At 38.7% G+C, this 24,078-nt stretch overlaps 2 protein-coding genes across 2 annotated transcripts in view; one reads left to right on the top strand and one right to left on the bottom strand.

Annotated features, from left to right (window-relative positions):
* The window catches only part of LOC306846657 (potassium voltage-gated channel subfamily KQT member 3-like), a gene marked incomplete at both ends in the record, with an annotated part of 57,513 nt that overhangs the window by 12,103 nt on the left and 21,332 nt on the right, over positions 1-24,078 (bottom strand). Inside the window, 7 exons of the mRNA XM_079380191.1 lie at positions 18,682-18,776; positions 18,866-18,961; positions 20,014-20,124; positions 21,334-21,507; positions 21,811-21,983; positions 22,539-22,665; positions 22,759-22,849. Of these exons, the coding sequence (XP_079236317.1) occupies positions 18,682-18,776; positions 18,866-18,961; positions 20,014-20,124; positions 21,334-21,507; positions 21,811-21,983; positions 22,539-22,665; positions 22,759-22,849 (867 nt within the window). The remainder of the gene's footprint in view (positions 1-18,681; positions 18,777-18,865; positions 18,962-20,013; positions 20,125-21,333; positions 21,508-21,810; positions 21,984-22,538; positions 22,666-22,758; positions 22,850-24,078) is intronic.
* LOC306845751 (uncharacterized protein) lies at positions 1,935-3,685 on the top strand (the record flags this gene model as incomplete). The annotated part of the gene is made up of 5 exons (XM_079378730.1): positions 1,935-2,405; positions 2,507-2,563; positions 2,650-2,697; positions 2,773-3,054; positions 3,147-3,685. Exons 1-5 carry the CDS (start codon positions 2,387-2,389, stop codon positions 3,683-3,685), a joined length of 945 nt encoding a protein of 314 aa, XP_079234856.1. The 5' UTR covers positions 1,935-2,386.

The following is a 24,078-nucleotide window of genomic DNA, read 5'->3' as shown; positions in this document are numbered from 1 at the left end:
ACACCTGTTTGGACACCTGTTTGTACACCCCTAGCCCCCACCGTCTCTAAGCGGCCATTTTATTGACCTTATGGTGAACTTAAGAATTTATGACTGTGTGTGTGTGTGTGTGTGTGTGTGTGTGGGGCCAATGTTATGTGCTTTAAACTTTAAATGATGAATTTGTGTTAAATGGGTAAAGGGATATTTTATTAAAGTGTTTTCACATACACATCAAGAAAAAAACCATCAAACATGTACGTACAAAGACTGTTTATTTCCCTACAAGTGTAGACTTAAAACAGGAAAAACGTAGAAAATAAAACCAAAAAAGCATTAGATACTATCTTAAGTCGTTTGACAAAGTTAAATAGAAGAAGTGAGCGCGTTCGTTTAAACCTATTTTGCGGTTTTAAAAAGTTGTGACTTTAAAACAGGTACAAAGTTAAATAATATAGATTCGTTTTTATCTTACGATGGTACGTATGTTTTTCCCTTACAAGTGGACAGTAGTGTTGTTAAAACAGTTTTAGGAAAAACTAAAACAAATAAAAAAAACATTAGATACGCTATTTTTCCTATCATTAGAATTTAAAACTAGATCGTTTGACAAAGTTAAATAAATAGAAGAGTTGAGAGCACGTTCGTTTATCTATAACAAAAAAGAATCGGATGCGTTAGTTAAAACAATAAGATATTTATCAAAAAACTATGTCTTGCTTTAAAAAAATAGTTTGACTTTATAACAGCCATAAAGTTAAATAATATAGAGACGAGTTCTCTTACCGTGAAGTGAAATAAAAAATATCAGACCGTTAAAACACCAGCATAAGATAGCTGTAAAATCTTCTCACATTACAATTGCAAACCTAGTCTTTGTCCCAACTTAGAAAAGTTAAACAAATGTCTATCTTAGGCAGCGACCGTTTACACAACCTCACGCTTCTGTGTCAAAACTGAGAATGAGCTGCGGGCCGCTGTCAGGACACACCCGCAGCACCGCCCTCTAATGCTGTAAGGAGAGACCGGTCTGAAGATTTCCATGTTAAAGAAATTAAAGTAATGTTTTAACATTAGAACAAAGTTATTTTATAAATATTTTACATTTCTCAATTAATGAAACCGTTCACCATTCATCATAAAGCTTTTCACTTTTGAAATTAGGTTAATCTATACAACTTTTCTTTTAAACATTCACCTCTAGGACACAGGGGAAAAATATTGTTTTCAAAAACATTGTTTGAAAAATGTTCTTATTTTATTTAAGCGTCTTAATTCCTATAATAGACCTTTGATATCTGTCAAGCTTCTGCCGTGGTATAACCCAGACTTTTTTCGTTTTAAAAATGAGGTTACACAAGCTTCTTCTAAACATTCACCTCTAACCCAGGAAAGTGTTGTTTTATTTTATTTTATTTTAGTTATTCATACTTAACACCTTTTATTTATTTACTCTTTGATATTGTCAATCTTAAAACTTCTAGTGTGCTGCATCGGTTAAAATACACGTGCGGGAAGAAACTGAAATGATAGCAAATGTTTTGGATTTTCAGTCGTGATTAGAGGGGTGGTAAACTTTTTTTTCTACAACATCTTACGAATGTAAATGTTTTGTCTCACGCAGACCGACCGAATGAGAAAGTGCGCTGCGCGTCTGGTCGCACGGGGACTGAAACGGCGTTATCTGATCAACGTTGTAAAATAGGTAAAGTTTCTGGGATTCAACTCATTTGCAATCTAATGAGTTTTTGAGGGGATCTGGCGTCGTAAACTTTGTTAGAACGCGGTCCATTGATTAAAACAGATGGTCTTTCTAACATGTTCAGCGATCAAAGGATGTCCGCTTTAAACATTTATGAGGCGTGCCTGGCTGGCTGCATGTCTGTGCGTCTAAGTCGGAGGTTCATTCACCGCATTATCACTCCACTTATATTTCTTCCCGACATAAGAATTAAATCAGTCCCTGCTTCAAACGTGTATTTGAACAAATGGGTTACATCATACTACATCAATAAACAGATATTCTGAGATTTTGATGGTTAAAACCTCTCGTCGAATTTAAACACTTCTAGATAAGGAAAGAACAGGGTCTACACGCGAGGATAACGCGAACTAATTATCTTGTAAAGAAAAAAAAAGAAAGATCTAAATCCGTTTCAACCCATCTCCAACAGAGTTCAGTAAACTGATGAAGACCAGATGGATAACTGCGGGTGGTGAATTTGAGCGGGAACTGTTTTGATTTATTACAAAAGTCAGAATCTTTTTTTTACGATAACGGTTTACGATACAATTGCTGAAAACGTCACACTCCCTGAAACGTTAAAAACCACAGTCTATTACATCTTCATTATCTGTAAACTCTGTTTCTCCCACGACAACAAAATACCGCGCCGACCTAAGGACAATGGCTAACAATTACAACGGTAAGTCTGTGTTTTGTTCACAGATGATATTTATGATGATATTTTTGTTTAAAATGAATATTTTAATGTATATTTGTTTAACAGTATGTTATTATCTTCAGATACTTTCGAGAATATCGAATTTGACGAGGGTTTGGAACAAATCCTTGAAGATATATGTAAGTCTTTACATCTGGCTATTGAACAGTTTAACAACTAATAACCACCCATAATAGGGTAATAACAATCCTTATCATTTATACAGTTGATGAAGCACAACTATTTATACATGGTGACGAAGTGGGGCTTAATGGTGAGTTATACAGATTTTTTTCTTAACATCTTAAAAAAGTTCCAGGGTCTCAAACGGTCTCTAATTATTTGACAGGCGAAGGGGATGATGACGTCGCGGTCGCGGCAGAGGAGGTCGCGGTGAGAACGGATTTACGTCACGAACCAGATAACGTCGCACAGTCCGACACCTCCCACGGTGACTGTTCAACAGAAAGAGTTCACACGCTTACCGAGTGTGAGAGTGGACGTAGGACAGAGACCGGTTCTCCCAGGCAACCAATATATGGTTGTGGTCAAGGCGTAAAACGTCTGAGATTACCTGAACAGGATGCTGATGCGCCAAGCACTAGTCGTTTAAGGAGTTCAGAAAATAATGGTATGTATTAAAACAGAAAATCAGATTATTCTTATGTTCCGCTTTTATCTAATAAATTAATAAAACCATTATTGTTATTCTTTTGTTTTCAGAACAAGGTCATGACGAAGGAAGCCTAACAGCCTGGACTGATTCCATGATTAATGCTTGGGATCAGGGTTCGTTCGCTGATACGGAAACGGAGGAGGAGGAGGAGGATTTACCCCAGGAACTGTTTCGCGAATGTGATTTAAATAGGAGACTTGATCGTGAGGCGCTGAACCGTCTTAACCGATACTTTGAGAGACTATTCGACCTGGCTGGACAGCCCTTATCATACCGGGAAGTAGAAGAGATTGCATCTAACAGTCAAGGTGATGTAATTTCGATTTTAAGAAACGTAATCGATTGCCAGCAACAACATACAGACGCCTTAAGGCACGCCGCTGAATTTTGGAGAAACTGTCACGAACAATTGTATAACCAATTCAGAGAGTTTCAACGCGCTATGATTCATGTACCGGATTCTGTCCGTGAACATCAAGTGGAATTATCTCTTACTGTTAACGCCTTATCGTTGTTATCTGAACGTTTGAATCTTTTACAAAGAATGTTAGTAGAATTGCATGATCGAATGATGGGTGGGAGATAAAAAAAAAAAAAAAAAAATATATATATATAAATATATATATATATTTATATATCTTACATTATTTGTATGTTACAGGTATTGATTTTTCATACAATTATTAGTATTTGTCATTGACAACGGATTATTATTGTTTTATTCGTGTTATTAGTAGCTAGTTCATGGTGAAATGTATCGGATTTTTCATACAAACATCACCATTTGTTATTGACAACGGATTATCATTGTTTTATTTGTGTTATTAGCATGTATGACAATTTCTTCTCATCATTGATTGTTTGATTTATATCATCAACATTTCATATGTATTGATTTGTATTTGGTTATTATTATTATCTGTTTCTGATTCATTTTACAACCGGTTGACATATCTGCTTACGCTATGTTGTGAACCATTGTGACGGTTTCAAGAGGGTGCGTTTGTCTTTAAGGTTGGACTGTTTTGTATTTACTGATTTAAAAATAAATTTTCAAAATGAGTAGTAAAAGGTGTCACGGCGATTTACATAACCATGAGTCAGAGGAGGAACAGAGAACATCGAGACCCAGACGCGATTTTCAAAATAATGCAGGTCAATTACGCGATCTGATTCGTAATCAGTTACAGATGTTACAACCAGATTCGTTTAACACGATCGAAAGATTACACGAACTCGTAGATATTCAACATGAATGGCTAGGGATGTCTATAAACGACTGTGAACAAACCGGTGCGGGTCCGTCTAACGACGACTCCTCAGGTTATGACCGGTTTGCTCCAGAAATGGGTCTCAGTCAAAACTTTAGAGACAGACTAATAAATGAAGGAGGACGTGTTGGTGATTTTACAATTATTTCTAGACCGAAATTTAACGGGTTAGAAATTCGTAGAACTTTAAATTTCCGTGAAATTGACACTGATGATTACGCCGCGTATAATATCTTTTTGCAAGATATTTTGAACGAGATCGTTGATTTTTCACGACTGATGGGTGGTGAAGACGGATTTATGAACGTGTCTCTGCAAGGAGAGAGTCTCCCCACAGCGATTAACGCGGTTCTAACACCGGATGATAACCACGACGTTGCTACGTTTCTCGATCAGATAGAACGAGCCGCTCAAAGCAACGCGGACGTGGGGACCGATTCTGCACTACAGTTATGCGTATCAGTGGCGAGAAATAACCGAGGAGGGGGTCGTAGAAAATTAACCGATTTGGCACATAACATGGTCATCCAAAAAAATAGGATGAATCTTTTCATCCCAAAAAATATATCAGACAATATGTGTTTCAGTATTTGTCTAGCGCATTTTTTAAACCCGCATACTCCTGACCAGGAGTTGTACAGAATAGCCGAGGACATACACACAACATTGGGTTATGGGGTGCAAGATAAAATCGCCTTTCATGACGTATATAAATTCGAAATGATGTTAGACTTGAAAATAGTAATCTTTCACAGACCGTGTTCAGGTAAATTGGATGTGTATAAAAACACAAATGAAACCCATCAGAACACCGTGCATTTATATCTACACGAGGATCATTACTACATGATAAAAAACTTGAAAGCGTTCTTAGGATACGGGTATGTCTGCCAGTACTGCTATCAAGGCTTTAACGATCCTAACTTACATTATTGCAAATTTACATGTAAGACGTGTAAAACCCCTCAATGCTTCACACAGGCTAAGAAATGGTTGCAATGTGAGGACTGCATGAAATATTGCAGATCTGACTTCTGTTATCAAACGCATAAACAACCGCAAATCGACGGTGGGCGATCTAGGTGTGACCTCCTGAAATACTGCGATAAGTGTTGCAGACAATACAGCACGAAATGGTCAGCAGATAAACTATTACCACATGTCTGCACGCCGTCCAAATGTACGAATTGCAACGAGATTCTGGTAGATGAAGGCCATCACGCATGTTATATACAACCCCTAAAACCTGACGACCATAGTGAAAAGTATATCTATTATGATTTTGAGACAATGTACGAAAATGGTAAACATGTAGCAAATTACGTGTGTGCCATTTCGCAAGACGGTGAGGAGTTTACTGCCGGAGGTATCGACTGTATAGACAAACTGATTAAACATTTCAGAAGGGCAAAATATGCTGACTTTACATTTATAGCTCACAACGCATCGGGGTTCGATTCTTATATATTGCTCGAGTATTTTACAAATCAGGGGTTGACGCCAAAAATCATACTGCAAGGATGTAGACTGTCCTATATGTACGATCACGCATTTAAACAGCGATATATTGACAGCTACAATTTTTTGTCTATGAAATTGTCCAAAATGACAGTCGCTCTAAACCTAAACACAGACGAAAAAGGTTTCTTTCCCCATCATTTTAATCGTTTGCAAAATGCAGATTATGTAGGGGTGTATCCGCCTAAAGAATATTACGGATATAGTACGATGTCTGGTTCTGATCAGATAAAATTCGACAGCTGGTACCAGAGCGTGGTAGGGCAGGTGTTTGACTTCAAAAAACAACTCGCAATGTATTGCAAGAACGATGTTGTTTTGTTGCGAGAGGGGTGTATGAAATACAGAAGGGAATTTATCGAATGCACAAACGTGGATCCCTTTGGCTGTGTAACGCTTGCCGGTTGTGCAATGAAGGTGTTTAAAACCCTTTTTTTACCCAAAGACACCGTAGCCTTAACTCACAGAAAGGCGTATCTTAACCAGTACAAAGCTTTTTCTACCCCGTCCATCCAGTGGTTGGAATACCTTAAAGCGACCAAAAATGTTGATATTCATCACGCCTTAAATCACGGAGAAGTAGGATTTGGTGCTTATCATGTGGACGGATACTATGAGATTAACGGAGATAGAATAGCTTTGGAATTCCTGGGTTGTTTCTGGCACGGTCATTGTTGCCGTTTCAACCCTAACGAGTTAAATCCTGTATCAAAAATACCCTACGGTGTACTCAGAAGACAGTCTGATAATAAAATGGAGGTCTTACGTAAAACTTACAATCTCAAAGTTCGCACTATATGGGAATGCCAGTGGGAGAAAGCCAAACAAAACGACCCTGATGTTATGGCTTTTATGAGTAATTACACAGCTCCTGAACGACTGAACCCTCGGGAATCGCTTTTTGGTGGCCGGACGAATGCCCTAAAACTTTATCATAAAACCGCAGAGGGCGAACGCGTTTCATATCTGGACTTTACGTCGCTGTATCCTTTCGTACAGTCGCGTAAAACTTACCCGATCGGTCATCCTGAAATAATTTTAAAAGATTTTGAACCGATCGAGTCTTATTTCGGACTTATTAAATGTACTGTACTACCCCCACATAAACTGCTTCATCCTCTCATCCCCTTTAAATCGTCACAGGGGAAACTATTGTTTGCTCTGTGTCGCACATGCGCAGAGCAGCAACTACAGGTGCGCTGTCAACACAGAGAAGAAGAGCGTGCGTTTTCAGGGGTTTGGACGAGCGTAGAACTCACACACGCCGTGGTTAAAGGATATAAGGTTGTCAAAATTGTGGAGGTGTGGCATTTTCCGCAGACCTCAGACAGTTTATTCACCGATTACGTTAAGACATTTCTCAAATTCAAACAAGAGGCTTCAGGTTTTCCTCCGCACGTGGTGACAGATGACGAAAAACAGTGCTACGTCAAAGCCTATTTTGAGAAGGAGGGCGTTCATCTGGACATCGACAAAATCGCCCTTAACCCCGCCCGTAGATCTATAAATAAATATTTGTTAAATGCTCTTTGGGGGAGATTCGGGCTTAGGTGTAATTTACCAACAACTGAACTTTTAACTGAACCTGGAGATTTCAGCCGTTATATATTTGGAAACAGTCACGACATTAAACATTTCTCATTCGTGTCGGACACAGTGGCGCTGGTACAATGGTGTTGTGCAGACACGGACCCCGCCCCCGCGAACGATGTTAACGTGTTTATCGCATCATTCACCACGGCTTACGGTCGTTTGGAATTATACGATCTTATGGACAGATTAGGATCTCGTGTTTTTTACGTAGATACAGACAGCGTTATCTTTTCAACAAAAGAAGGCGAATGGATGCCTCAAACAGGATCATATCTAGGCGAGCTGACTAACGAGCTTGACGTAGATGACAGCATCACGGAATTCGCCGCGACCGGACCAAAATCGTACGGTTTTAAAACTGTAAAAAATAAAGTCACCCTTAAAGCTAAAGGCGTGACCTTGCATTTTTCGAACGCCCAAATCGTTACCTTAGAAAGTATGATTTGTCTGGTACATGGTTATGTGACATCACGTGACACGACACACCTGCTCACACGGACAGAGACCATTGTGCGTGATAAAAGAAAATTCACATTGCATAATAGATCAGTTTTGAAAAGGTTCAAAGTGGTTTATGACAAACGGGTTCTTTTGACCGACTACACAACTTTACCTTACGGATATTAACAACATGTCTGGATCACACCATGTGTATGTTGAAGAACGTTTTGATTTTCGTTTTCAATTTCCTTTTTCCGCAGTGATCTCCGGGCCCTCCGGCAGCGGAAAGACTGTCTTTGTAAAAAATTTGTTGTGTAATGCAGATAAGCTGATTGATGTAAAATTGGATAATATTGTGTTTTTATACAGCTGTTGGCAACCTTTGTATGATGAACTCTTGTCATTGTTTGATATTAAATTTATTGAAGGCATTCCAAAATCTTTAACGGATGAAAATTTATTACCTCCTAATAAGAAATCTATTTTATTTTGTGATGATTTAATGGAATCAGCATATTCGAACGATGAGCTCTCACGTGCATTCACGAAATATGTCCATCATAAATCATTTTCCATTATATTGATAACTCAGAATCTGTTTTTTCAAGGTAAAACCAGCAGAACTATTACACTGAACACGCACTATATTATTTTGTACAAAAGCCCGAGAGATTCCATGCAAATAATGGTTTTAGGTCGTCAGATTTTTCCAGGGAATACCAAATATTTTATGGAATGTTATCAGGATGCAACCAATCAACCCTTTGGTTTCCTTTTGATCGACTTTAAAGCTAAAACGCCTGAGCGCTTTCGTCTCAGATCAGGTCTGTTTTCAGATCAGCAGGTGGTGTACGTGCAGAAAAGAACGCGGTAAACTTTGGTGGAAATAAGAAAGAAAATGAGCGAGAGGCTTTGTAAAAACCTACCTCTTTTAAAACTGTTATATAAAGCCTCACCAAGGCAGCGACGTGTCATTTTACATACGGCATCAGATCAACTGATTTTATCCTTGTGCGAGATAGCTCTTAACGTACTCCGCGGTACCATACCACTAAACACGGTGCAGTTCCGAAGATTAAAAAAGAGAAAAGATGAAATCAAATACGCTGCGAATAAAAAGATTAGCGTCATAAGAAAAAAACGACTGATTAATCAGAGAGGCGGTTTTCTTGTACCCCTGTTAAGCGTGGCCATACCATTTATCACAAGTTTAATAACATCCAGACAACATTAGGAATGGAATATGCTGAAAAGCATTACGTGATTCCTCAGAACCAGTTGGATAAATTAAGGTCCGGGAATATTCGCGAGACGATCCAAGAAGTTGTGGAGAACGATTTGGACGAGGCTATAAGAAAAATATTACAAAGAACCGATTTAGATCCACACGGGAAAGCTAAACTTTACGCCAACATTCTGCAGAGGTATTTAACTATAGTAAAACAGGGCGATTTGGAGAGCGGTGGTTTAACTCTCACGCTCCCGAAACAGGACACCCCACGTCCCGACGCACCTGCTGAACCACCTGTCACGCCGAGTACTAACGCACCTGCCCCGGGGTCTAATAACGGTGATGGAGAGGATCAAATCGTCGACGAGATCTTAAACAACGTACCACGAAGGAGTTTAAAAAACATTAAATTCATTTTGAATAAAATGTCTAATGCTAAGCAATTGTCTTCATGGACAGAATCTGGAGAGTTTGTGTTTAAAGGACGTGTAATCTCCGGATCACACATATTGGATTTGGTTAAAAGTATAACAGCCCCTCACACGATCCGTGATGAATACAGACCTCGCGGTTGGAACGAATTTCTGGACGCCTTCGCCCTTTTAAACATACCATTTTCAACTATAAGCAATACGCAAGTTAAACGAGCTGTCGAGAGCCTGAAAAGAAAATCACCCACACAGACCCACCAGATGTCGCCAAAGACACCCTCTTCGTTGAAACAACTGAGAGGTAAAAAGAAGTCTGCGGTTACGTCACAACCCAATACCCCCATTGGACCCGCTTTTAATTCGCCGGCTCTTGATGCTACCGCCTGGTTGTCTTTTTAACATAATTTCTTTGTAAACATGATTGAAATGTTTGTATTAAACCTGCGCTGAATTATCAACATGACTGATTACGTATGTCTTTTATTTATACACAGACTCACGCACACACACACACACACACACACACACAGATACATTTGTGATTACATCTTTTTATTTATTAATCACATCTTTCATTTATACAGTACGTGTGTTAATACATTGTCTTTTAGTTATTAAACATGAAATTATAGAAACGTTCTAGATGATTTACAGAGATTTACAGATCTGGACGCACTGATTACAGTTAAATGTCTCGCAGAGTCTAGGTTTCAGTCTCTTTACAAAACGAACAACCATGTCATCATTTTTAATCGAATCATCATAATACATTTTAACAATATTTTCATAATCGACCCCTTTTGATATGTGATACAGAAAAAACACACAATGTTGTCCACAGACGTCTGATGCAATGTTTTGAACCTGTTTGTTAGAGTATCGTACGCAAATAGAATTGTTTTTTAAAAAGTCTTGGACGGTCTTTGGAAAACGCTGATCTTTAGGGTTTCCACCGAAGCTGTCAAAAAAACAGCTAATGCGATCGTTGTTTATGTAGATGGCTACCCAGTGTTGACCCGGTTCTGTGGATGGATCCGTGTTAAAAATAAGCATGACAGGTAAATTCTTTAAAGGTGATTTGGGGAGGTGATCGGACGGAAGCACTCCTAAAAAATACGTGTTGTGTGCGATTTTATCCATGACTGCCGTTAGTTGAACCGTATTCATTTCAACTCTCAGTAATAATCGACCAGCACCTGTCTTCGATTGGATATTTCGACGATCGAATCAAAAATCGCATATACGATGATGGTTATGGATTGTCTGAGAGGTTGTCTGAATCGGGCTTCCAGTCTGATGTTCCCCGATCTGATTAGAGAGACGTGATTCGAACAATCTTCATCGGGCGCTAAATTAAACCCGTAGAGGGTGTATCCGTTGAGAAAATCCTGACGATCTATCGCCAGAGGATGATTTTTAAGATGTCTACCGGTAGATAATACCAGTTGATAAAAGTCCCTCACGGCAGATCCTCTCTCATACTCCGGTTGCAGGGGTTTGGATGGGATTTGGACACCGTCACGATATAAAGCCAAAAATTCCAGATTAAAATGTTTAAAAGCAAAGGGGTTTTTGTCGTATGCACCTGAAAAAGCTGAATTTTCCGTCATTGCTAAAATGATGGATTTCGGCAGCGTTCCGAGAAAAAGATTTTCTTGATTAGACACGCGAGATCCTACAGGGATAGAGAAATTCTTCAGACACACGCGTTCTATAGGGTATTTAGCGGTGGTCGATAAAAGAGCTTGCGCGTGTCCTAGCCGTACACCCGGCGAAACCGAAACTTTTTTCACAAAAAGAGATGCTGATATAATATTGAGTTTATAAGCGGTGCCGTCATCACGCATCAGACAGAACTCGTCTTTACCTCGCGTCATCCGTATTTTTATATCTACACCGTTCAACATTAATTTTTCTTGAAAGAATATGTCGCTATGGATGGGTGCTAGTAACTCTACAACGTTGCTAGCGTTGGTAAACGCGGCTCGTTTCATTAAACCCGCATTCTCTCCAGCAGGGTCTGTAGCGTCCATGTGACCCGCTGTATCTCTGTAAAACAATCCTGCTGAAAAGACGCTTTCGAGGGTATCTTTTCCGAAATTTATCAACGCTTCGATCAAACACCTATAAGGATAAGTGCTAGAGCTCTGCGTTATCAGACGATCGCCTAGAGAAACGTCCACCTGTGAGAATATACACGCACCCGGGTAATTTATTAACCCGACGGGTGCACCGTCTGCAATATCGCTGCCGTCCGGCCTGGTTATTTTGATCCGTGTATATAACAGAGTGTTATTTAGATCGACGTAATCTTCGCCTGTCCCCGCAATAAAAAATTCTAGCGGGGATGAGTCCGTTATCGCGGATAGCGGTGGTATTTCGACGTATGTATTTTTTTCGATAGATGTCTGAGTCATAGGAACGGTAAATAAATCCAATTCGGATTTAATACACTCCTCCGACATATTGTGAAATAGAGACATGGTTTAGAAAATAGTGTTGAGCGGTCTTTTGCGCCGGACAGTTTTCTTTACACGTTTCGCACGGGAACGTCTTGAGCGTTTTGCGACCGTACGTTTCTTACTAGCCGGTTTACCCTTCTTCACCCGGCCACTCCCCCTACGCATTCGCACTCCGGGCGGTTTAAAAGACCCGCGTGACATAACCATTAATCCGTTACCGTTTTGGACGTCGTTGTTATTATCGTTATACGATCTCGATAGAGCTGTGGTTACTACGTCGCTAGCTATATTTCTCGCAGCGGCTTTTAGATGCGGTTTTGCTATACTAAAACCTCTTTTCAACAGAGGTAGGGCTGTTCTGAAAAGCGCTTTGAAAATACCACCTATACCGGAACCGTACATGACAGAGCCACCGGCGTAGCCGGGTAATCCGTTACCCGCTTGGTTACGGTAGTAAGCGATATAGCGTTCGGGATCCATAGTCGTATAGTTTCGTTAAACAAAACAAAAAACAACTATTTCACGGGTCTAAAGTGGAGTTTAGCCACAACTTTGCCGTAAGTGAAACGGACGTGTTTGTTCTGATCGTCTTTGACTTCGATGCAAATGTCTGTAATATTAGACTTATTCACAGGTGCGTAATGCGGCTTATCGAATCTAACACTAATGATATCGTTAGCCGCGCCCTCTATATGTACAGTTCTCAGTAGCGGTACATACGAATCACCGACTGATTGATATTCAATCATGTCTGTGTATATATACATACTATAAAACCCTCCTCTTATGTCGGCCTGATGCGGGGCGCACGTCACGACAGGTGCGTCATCAGTACGATCTTTGCGAGGTTGATTTACAGAACCTAGAGATGCGCCAGGTTTTAAACCTAAAATAATAGCCAACTTTCCATAAAATATCAAAGATGTGTTCGTCGGTGCTTTTAGAAATATCCTGTTTTTGACGTGATCGTAACCGAGGGTCACTCTAGGAGGTAGATTCGCATTTATTTCTCTAACCAGAAACAACACATCCTCATAATATCCCGGTTTTAAGGCATTACACACTTTAGATATGTTTTGAAGGTTTTTTTCTTTAATATAGATAATCATGCCCTCAGTCTCTTCGTGACGATCCTCACGATACCCCAGTATACCGGGTGTCGTGTTGATAACAAACGCCGCATCCTCCTCATTAAACGTATACCAGGATATAGGATAATAAAATTCGATCAACCCCACCTCCCATTGACCTTTGAGGTCCATACTTCTGGCAAGTCTTGTTTTGTAATTAGAAATACGGTTGTCAGGATACACGTCCATTGACGCATTGCAAGGAAGCGTAACGTAAAATCCGCCTTCGCTCATGATATAGATTATCACGAATGATGCTCATGATCGTGTCGTTGTCACTTTAAGGATTTTTCCGTATGTCCAAGATGTCCCGTTCTGCCAACCACGAGGAAAATTTAGTCGGCCATCCCCACCATTTCACGAGACAGAACACCTGTTTCCCTCTCTTTTTTCGATCTAAAATCTTTTCTATTTTAAACGATTTATCTTGATTCACAATAATTTTTTGTATTTCTTTTTCATAAAAACATCCTTCGATAATATCACCGTCATAGTCTTGTAGCCTGTACACCGGCGGGGTCCGGGGTATGCAGGCTGCTATAGTGAAAAACTCTTCCGTGTAATTCTGGGCATACCCCTTAGAAAACACATTTCTGACTTTAGACACTCTAACCACATCACCGATTTTATACCTAAAGACAGGTGCATCTTTACGCATGCTTCCGTACAGATTATTAAACACCACCGCTTCGTTTTCTTTATGAACGTCAAGAGGTCGCATTTTAATACTTTTGTGATAACTCGCGTTATACCCATCTATAAGATCTTGTAAGATGTCATAATAACGCTTTGAATTGACAGCTGTTAAAAATCGTGACATTCTTCCGCGAAGCGTTCGATTAAAACGTTCAATCACAGACGCCTTAACGTCGCTCGCCGTAGCAAAATGATGTATGTTATGCTTTTTCATCAATTGTTGGAAATGTTTGTTAAAAAATTCGGTGCCTTTATCAGTTTGTAATTTTTGCGGTATGCGGTTTTCTTTGAGTATAGATTCGAACGCTTTGGTAACCTCCTTCCCCGTCTTATTTTTCAGCGGTCGAGCCCATGCGTACTTACTAAAGATATCTATACACGTTAGTAAAAATTTTATATTATCGTTTTCTTTCGAATAAGCAGACATATCAACCAGGTCTGCTTGAAACTGCGCATCTTTTCCGTACACCACTACCCTATTGCGCTTGTATTTGACAGGTGCGGTTCTGTGTAACGTATAGGCGTCCTGAGATGCTAACCAATCCGTCACTTCTTTATCCTTCAGAGCTACTCCGTATTCCTGTAACACTCCGCGTTTTAACCGTGCTTTACCCCCCAAAGATCCTGGATCTGAAGGATTGTAGTACACTTTTTTCATTAATTCAGACATCTTACCCCCCGTGTTTTTCAGAAAATAATGACAAACGCTGTTAGTGTCATGGATTTTTATTTACAACAGTTGTAGAAGTCATAATCAAACAATAAATATGATTGGTTACACAACATCTAGATATTGAAGGAATTTCACACACATTACAATATTTTTCTCAATCATATATTCAGTTAATACATCGATAATTTCACACACATCCGTTGCTTCTTTTCTTGACAAGGTCATCACACACACATCGGTTACATAAGTACAAAGACACAAAATGTTACCAATTTTAAGACTTTCTTCATATTCAGACATATTTTCAAGAATGTTTTTAACAGTCGTCTGGATATCGTAACCCTTTGCAATACATTGACGCAGCATAATGTTCCACTCAGCCGACATACGCCGTACAATGCTCATTTGATTTTTTAATTTCGTTAAACGTTTATTATCCACATAACAATCAGTCTCATCATCGATAATCTTATACAATAAATGTATTATTTCTCTCTTAATGTGTCGTTTAAATAAGAGTTTTGTCAGACAGGCTGTGTTGCAGAGGTTTCCCATGTTCCCAGTTAGTCGGAACCTGCCGGAGCACTTTTCTTCCAGTTGTCAACAGCGTCGTAAACAGCCTGTTCACAGGTTTCGTTCACAAGTGTTGTCCTGAGTTCAGCCAATCCTCCGACTATGAACATTTCATCCCTGAGCTCGCACAGTACAGCATCGACAACACCCTGAATCCTTTGGAGGTGTGGGGTTAAACCAAACAGTTTCAATGTTCGGGCCAGAATGTGTTTTAGGTCAGGTTTACACACTTTATCCCTTAGTTCTTCAAAACACCCGAGAAAATAGTACGCAGGAGCCTCATAGAGACATGAATGTTGGGTTTGCGATGGATGATCCGTCGTACAGCCATAACAATCTTTCTTTAACTGTCTGTCTACCAGATGTTCCAGAATGATCCCGACAACAGCTTTAATGATTTTATGCCCGGTTACACCGATACATCCGTCGACGTTGTCCGTGACGGTATCAGAGGTTGTACCATCGCCCGCCGTAGATTGAGACGGTCCGTACTTCGCCAAGAATGCGAGGTTATGGTAACCCAGTTCTTTACAAAATTTGTCCAACCAGACGATGTTATCCGTAGACGTCCATGCGGCACACGCATTGTCATCACCTGCAGAACTAGGTGCGGTTGAAACGTTTTCTTGGGACATGTTGCCACAGTTAGCGATCGAAGTTTATTACCTCTGAGTCCTGTTGGGGAGGTCTGTATTTAATGGTTATAGAATGTGGGCGGTGCTACGTGAGCGCCTCTCCGACTGGTCACACACCATTCAGGGTGAAACAATTTCACTTTTATGTTGTTGTATCTGTCAAACGCGTCGCACCACTTAAACAATTTGTCAATCTTTCCGAATATGTCTTCTAATGCAGGCACGTCTTTCCATTGAAACAAGAATTTAATGCTGTAGTATTTGAGATGATCCTCTTCAGATATCGGCCAAACACGTTCGGGCAGACCTTCTGTGGTATCGCTACAAAGTATGTAGATGTAATCATCGCCGTGTTTATTAACCTGATCCCCTAACACTCTGTAACGCATTCCGGGCGTAACACCGTTCCATTCCCCTATGAATAGAGGGTCATCGCATCCGTCTTTTAAATCACGCCAAACGTGGTTGTAAAATAAACACCAGTCTTTTACTGTGAAAAACAGTTCGGGGTCTTCGTTGGTGTCGTACGTGATTCTTTCATCGGCGTCCACGGTGCTCAGCCTGACCTCCCTGTTGGTCTTGTCAAAGTTGTAACCGCATATGCGATTACCGGATAAATGAAACTCGCGCTTAACGTCATCCAAAGCTTCGTGGAGGAAATTGGTCAAACACGGACCGTGTTTCATCTTCCTAGGTGCTAGAGTGAGATCATCCATAGCATCCACGACGGGCTTCTCGGGGGTTTTAGGTATTGACACCTCAGCCATTGTAGAATAATTTTCTGTTTTTTCCAATTTCGCAAAGCTACGTACGTATTTTACGTCTAGGTGAAGATAAGTTATCCTCAACACCGGTTTTTAAACACGACGTTACAACAGGGGAGCTATCGCTACACCCATATTAGGGCGGTGATGTGGGTGTGTCCTGACAGCGGCCCGCAGCTCATTCTCAGTTTTGACACAGAAGCGTGAGGTTGTGTAAACGGTCGCTGCCTAAGATAGACATTTGTTTAACTTTTCTAAGTTGGGACAAAGACTAGGTTTGCAATTGTAATGTGAGAAGATTTTACAGCTATCTTATGCTGGTGTTTTAACGGTCTGATATTTTTTATTTCACTTCACGGTAAGAGAACTCGTCTCTATATTATTTAACTTTATGGCTGTTATAAAGTCAAACTATTTTTTAAAAGCAAGACATAGTTTTTTGATAAATATCTTATTGTTTTAACTAACGCATCCGATTCTTTTTTGTTATAGATAAACGAACGTGCTCTCAACTCTTCTATTTATTTAACTTTGTCAAACGATCTAGTTTTAAATTCTAATGATAGGAAAAATAGCGTATCTAATGTTTTTTTTATTTGTTTTAGTTTTTCCTAAAACTGTTTTAACAACACTACTGTCCACTTGTAAGGGAAAAACATACGTACCATCGTAAGATAAAAACGAATCTATATTATTTAACTTTGTACCTGTTTTAAAGTCACAACTTTTTAAAACCGCAAAATAGGTTTAAACGAACGCGCTCACTTCTTCTATTTAACTTTGTCAAACGACTTAAGATAGTATCTAATGCTTTTTTGGTTTTATTTTCTACGTTTTTCCTGTTTTAAGTCTACACTTGTAGGGAAATAAACAGTCTTTGTACGTTTTACGTACATGTTTGATGGTTTTTTTCTTGATGTGTATGTGAAAACACTTTAATAAAATATCCCTTTACCCATTTAACACAAATTCATCATTTAAAGTTTAAAGCACATAACATTGGCCCCACACACACACACACACACACACACACACAGTCATAAATTCTTAAGTTCACCATAAGGTCAATAAAATGGCCGCTTAGAGACGGTGGGGGCTAGGGGTGTACAAACAGGTGTCCAAACAGGTGTCCAGTTATGGGAGGGGGGTGGAATTTTTATGAGGGTAATAAATCAATAATCCTGACACAACGTATACTACCATCTCTCTTATATATATATATATATATATATATATATATATATATATATATAGTAATTTAATAATTGTGCTTTTGTCATGTTTATTTACTTTTGAAATATAAGATTTATAAGATTTATTTCAGTTTTTATTTTTTTCAAGTCAGCAACTTAAGTGCTTCAACTTATTTCAGTTAGTTGCCAAAGCAACATTCCTATTTAACATTTAATGTTTTTCATGTAATATTTCAGTCTTATTTTATTTTTGCATTAATTCAGATAATAGAAATGTATTTAAAAGGTTTAGTTTTAGTTAATAGTAATAACTGAGTCCTGCTCCCAAACTCAGCCATTAGTTCACCAAAGACATTCTGTCTGATCTTTTTCTGACAGATTTCTTTAAACAACAAATAAATCCCATTTATTAGAGTATTGTCCACTTTTTGGTAGGGCTCTTAAAAGTGTGAAATGGACCTTTATTTGTATACATTTGCCCCTGTCCCTGATAGTCAGTAGTGATTATCTATCAAACAAGCACCACATTTTGCACTGATTTTTTTGAAAGCTAATTTCACATTTTGAGAAGATATAAATATGCTCAAATATGGCTTATTTACTGCAAATATTTCACTTTATATCTTGTATTCAGTTTCCAACCAAATAATTTTTTTACAATTATGATGGAAAAGTAAATTGTGCACGCACAGGTGTGAGTACCTCCCTGTAAGACTTCTAGACGATGCTGTCTCTGCATGCAGACAAACACACATATGGAAATAAACAAAATAAATAAACATTAAAAAGAGATGCACAGAAATCATGAGAATAAAACAAGTGAAATCTGTCACGAATATCCGTGAAATCATAAAACAACCCAGGCATAACATGAAATCATGATGATGACAAACATAAAGGCAAGTCCCTGTAAACTAAAATGTATTCAAATTATTTTTTTTTTTTTTGTGAGCGATGTATGTGTATGATACCTGAAGCATGGCAGAGAGATCACAGTCTCATAGAATCTCCATGTGGCGATGAGATCGTCTCTGACGGGGTTGGTGGAGTAGTATCTCCATGCAGCCTGAAATCAATATTGAATATTAAGCAAATGTGCAGTTGAGGAATGAGTCTGAAGGGGTGGATTGTGGATTTAAGTTTGTTTATGGTTACCTGTATTAATGAAGCTGCAGGATTTCTGCGTTTCTCAAAGTGTTTCTGCCTGTGCTGTTCCTGAACTTTCAGAGCCAACCCAGAACCAAGAATACCCTACAAACATAACCAGACTACAGCATAAATTGGTAGACTATTTTTAAAATAACATATTATCATACCTAACCATTTCCAAACCGAATGATGTTACATTTACATTTAGTCATTTAGCAGATGCTTTTATCCAAACGACTTACAAATGAGGACAATAGAACCAATCAAAACCAACAAAAGAGCAACAATATGCAAGTGCTATGACAAGTCTCGGTTAGCCTAATGCAGTGCACAGAGCAAGGTGTTTTTTTTGTTTTTAATATAATAAATAAGAAGAAAACAAGTAGATAGAAAACGAATAGAGAGTGCAAGTGTTAGAGTGTCAAAAAAGATGGGAGAGATGTGTTTTTAGCCTTTTCTTGAAGATGGCTAAAGATTCAGCTGCTCGGATGTTGCGGTGCGCCGCGTCCGGTGTAGACACGGTGTTACTTACTTATCGAGAACAACCAAAGCAACCTTGGCGTCCGATCACAGGACTTTCGCGCCTTCTGTTCTCTCCAGCGCTGGAAAGCTGATCCAATATTTACACGGGTCCTACTTCTTGCCTTATCGTTCCGCAGACATTTTCCTCTTTTGTGTTTATCCGCCATCTCTATCTTTCTGTCACTCGGCTCGGCTGTTCACTGAACGCTCTCTCCTCCACATCATGAGTAGACACGCCCCTTACTGCTGATTGGCTACAAGTTTGTTTTGGTACTCGGACCCGACTTAGTTTTCTAAAGCGTTTTTGAAAAATTACATACCCCACCTTTAAGTCTTGTGAGACTGATATCAGTTACTGATTTGCTGTTCATATAACATTATGTAGTTAAAGATACATACGAGTTTTGTCAGTAATATTTTATATTAAATTCATAAATTAAATGTTTGCTATATCAAGCAACATAACAGACTGTTTTTGTAGAGCTAGAATAATAAGCAGATGACACCGACCACCGTAACTTACAAATTGCCGTACCTGCGCTTATGTTAAAAATAAGGTGGCTAGTCTAGCAGTTATACTGTAATTTATAACAGCGTAAATGTATTTTAGGAAAATGACAAGCTGTACTCACGGCTGGAAGAGCAAAAAACGACACACCGATAAGAGCGAAGGTCCCGGCCAGAAGACGCCCTGGCCACGTCTTTGGGGTCTTGTCACCGTAACCGATGGTTGTAAGGGTGATCTGACACAAGAGTGAAATCACATGTCATCAGTGTGATTAAGGCTAGCACGGCTAAGAGGCTATCAATGTACTTGAGCTGTAAAACCATTAAAAAGGTAGTATTAATGGAGCTGCTGTTAGTGTCACGAAAGGTGGTATAAATGTGGCTGCTATAAAACCATCACAATCAGTAGTACTAATGGAACTGATTTAAAACTGTCACGAATTATAGTGTTAATGGAGCTTCTGTGAAAAGAATTGCTGTGCATTTAAAAAATCACTTTTGAACTTGTGACACACAATGGTTCAGATGTTCTTTCTTATTAAATTGACTTTCGCTTTTCATCATGGAGGAAACCTTTTATGGATCTTCACCACAGTAGCTCAAAAAATGCTAAAATCACCCAATCAGCAGAGTTTTCATGCATTCACTCATGATGTGAGCTGAATATAGAGTGTCTAAACTCGAAACGTCACCTGTGGTGAGAACATAAATAAATATTTTTCTATCTCTGGAGCTGTGGTGTGCCTACTTTGATTTTTTGGATCAAATTCTTGTGTGGTGGAGCACCCACATTGAGCTTTTTGCCAACTGGATGTTTTTTGTTATACATTCTCTCATAAAAACTGAAAAAGTAACATTACACATCCCAGTAATATAATGCATGCTTGGTTCAAACTTTAAAGTGTCAAAGTATGAATTTGAAAAATGAGCAGCTCAATAATGGAGCCAAATGAAGCTTAAATCATTAAACCAGTGCATAAAAATGTCAAGAGTAACCTTTTTTTTTTTTACTAAATGTATCTTAATTATAATTGTAGAGCTATTTTTTGTAGAGCTATCATATATATGCTTTAAAAATAATAATAATAATAATTTAAAAAAAGTAATAATGTCAGCTTGGTACAAACCAAAAGTGGCCTTCAAAGCGTATGAATTTTAAAAATGAGCGTCTCAAAAATGGAGCTAAAATTAAGCTTAAATCACTGAACAAGTGCATCAAAATGAGTGAGATTTCTAGATAGATAGATAGATAGATAGATAGATAGATAGATAGATAGATAGATAGATAGATAGATAGATAGATAGATAGATAGATAGATAGATCTTTACTTTACTTCCTTATAACCAAATTCTGAGTTTGCTACCTCAGTTTTAACTAATTTAAAAGGCATACTCAAATCATTTTAAAGAAAGTTCTGAATGCGAGTGCAGTGCATCTTTCTCACCAGTCCCCACCAGAGGGCGTCTGCATAGGTATCAAAGTCCTGTGGGGTTGGTGTTGGGGAGGGGCCCTCAGTGTATGTTAGCTCCACAGTGACATCATCCTTCTCAACCAGGTACACCAGGAAGGAAGCCAGGATCAATGACAGGAAGCCGATGTACCACGCTGTAATCAGCTCCTGACCGCACACACCAGCCGGGAAACACACACACACACACACACACAGCAGTACTGAGATCAAACTTCACCAGACACTGATATCTGATTGTTTGTGCTTGCGTATGTACTTTGCATGTCTGTGTATCGCAGACCATAGCATTTTTGAGGAATGTGTGTGTGTGTACTTGGGATTGTGTGGATATTGCCGACCCCATCGGTTTATTTGAGCATGCATGACATGATTTGAACCAGCAAGACGTGCTCTTAGATGTTGATCTAGAGGGAATGGTCTGTTGGCGTACATCACATCATGTGTGGATACCTTGCTGTGTGTGTATATTGCAGATCCCAGCAGTTTCCAGGTCCCTCCGCGGCGGTCCATTCGTAGCATTCGAAGGATCTGCAGGAAGCGCAGACTGCGCAGCGACGTGGCCAACACATTTCCCTGGTTTCGTACGGCAACCACCGGCACCGAAGCAATCAGTACAAAGATATCTGACAACATAGAGACAGAACATAGAGAGTGTCTTCTGCTCATTAAAGCTGCATTTATTTGATTTAAAAAAAATAAAAAATAGTAATATTGTGAAATATTATTACAATTTAAAATTATTCTATTTGAATATATTTTATAAGGAAATGTATTCCACTGATGGCAAAGCGGAATTTTAAGCATCATTACTCCAGTCTTCAGTGTCACATAATCCTTCAGAAATCATTCTAATATGCTGATTCAATTATCAAGAAACAGTTCTTATTATCAGTGTTGAAAACAGCTGTACTGCTTAATATTGTTATAGAAACTGACACATTTTTTCAGGATTACTGATGAATGGAAATTCAGAAAACAGCATTTGTTTCATATAGAAATCTTTTGTAACATTATAAATGCCTTTACTGTCACTTTTGATCAATTTTATGCCTTTGCTGAATTAAATTACTTTCTTTCAAAAAACTCCCAAACGTTTGAATGTAGTAGTGTATTTGCATACTGTATGCGTATGTTTCAGTGTGACTGTGTGTTTTTTTGGGTCAGTGAGTTTAACTCACCCAGGACACACAGCGGTTTGCGGGCGAATTTGAGCCGTCCTCTCCAGCCCTTATATCGACAGCAGCAGCCGGCGGCCCATATCCTCAACGCAAACTCGCCTCCAAAAATAAAGATTGTAAATGTCTCCTACAGGTGAGAGAAACATTCAGTCATTTTCCTCAACCATTCAGCCTCACATACAAACACTGCATTGACTATGAACAGAAGGCACACACTCACCAGAATCACTAGCCAGTGTGCCGAATCTTTCTCGTGTTCTTTGAACGTTGTTAAAATTGAGAGAATCAGGCATCCTAAAACAATCAGAAACCTAGAAATTCAGAAAACAGAGAGTGAGCGGGAGCTTCACACAGTGTAAATACATATGTATATATAGATGGATAGATAGATAGATAGATAGATAGATAGATAGATAGATAGATAGATAGATAGATAGATAGATAGATAGATAGATAGATAGATAGATAGATAGATAGATAGATAGATAAAAACATAGCTGTGGGGAAAAAAACTGGAATGAAGATCTTTTTAGTTGCTATGGATACCTCAGCTGAGTCATGATAAAATATTTAAAAAAAAATCAATCTTGGAAAGACCTGCTACCTTTAGATATAAAGGCTCATGGTATCCTTTTACCAGCAGAGGGGGCTGCTGAATACACGGCACTGTATTGGGAGAGAGGGATGTTTTGGATATATCCTCCCTTCTCACACACATTTGCACAACAATCCTATTACCAGTTGCTGAGCTGGTAAGATTTACAAGCTTAATTTTTTCAACAGGTAATCAGAAACCTGGTGCTGCTGTATACTGTATAGGATGCTCATTCATTCTCCTTCCAGAATATCAAGCCAAACAAAGACACATGCTGTGCTCGCTTACCTGGGAATTAAATTATGAGTACTGAAAGAAAAATAAATTTTGTCATCCTTTACTCGCCCACATGTCTTTAGAAACCTATAATATGATTTGTATGCTCCACAAAAAGACACAATAAAAGAAGCATAATACAGTATGAGTAAAGGGTTAGACTGTTTTCAGCAAAAAACAAGTTGGCATGAAATAAAAATTATTCCTAACCATTTAATAAATGAATGCTTATCTTATTATTCGCCTATGCATGTTTCATTTTTTTATCTTGTTTTTTTTTTTTTTTTTTACTTCCAGTGAAATAACACACTTATCTCTGGTGAAGTATTCAGTACTTCTGTATAGAACTGTTTAGTCCTCCACTTTCTCACACTCGACTGTAATCTTACATTCAGATCAGCCTCCAACCAATCAACAACCGGTGGATTGAACCAAGTCCCTCCCTACATTCTTTTATTTTTTGATAATCTGTTTTTACTTGGATGTCCGTTACAATATGAAAGAAAAGATCTGTCACTCCCAGGGTTATTGTAGTCAACTAAAACTAAAACCATAAAACATACATTTGTTTCTTGAAATAAAATAAAGGTTAACTTAAAAACTTGAAACAAAATATTAAAAAAAACCTTAAACTTATTTAATTTCAGCAACGTTATTCATTTTAATTTA

Source organism: Barbus barbus, assembly GCF_936440315.1.
Source record: "Barbus barbus genome assembly, chromosome: 26".
NCBI classification, from domain to species: Eukaryota; Metazoa; Chordata; class Actinopteri; order Cypriniformes; family Cyprinidae; genus Barbus; species Barbus barbus.
This window is presented reverse-complemented; position numbering and strand designations above follow the sequence as displayed.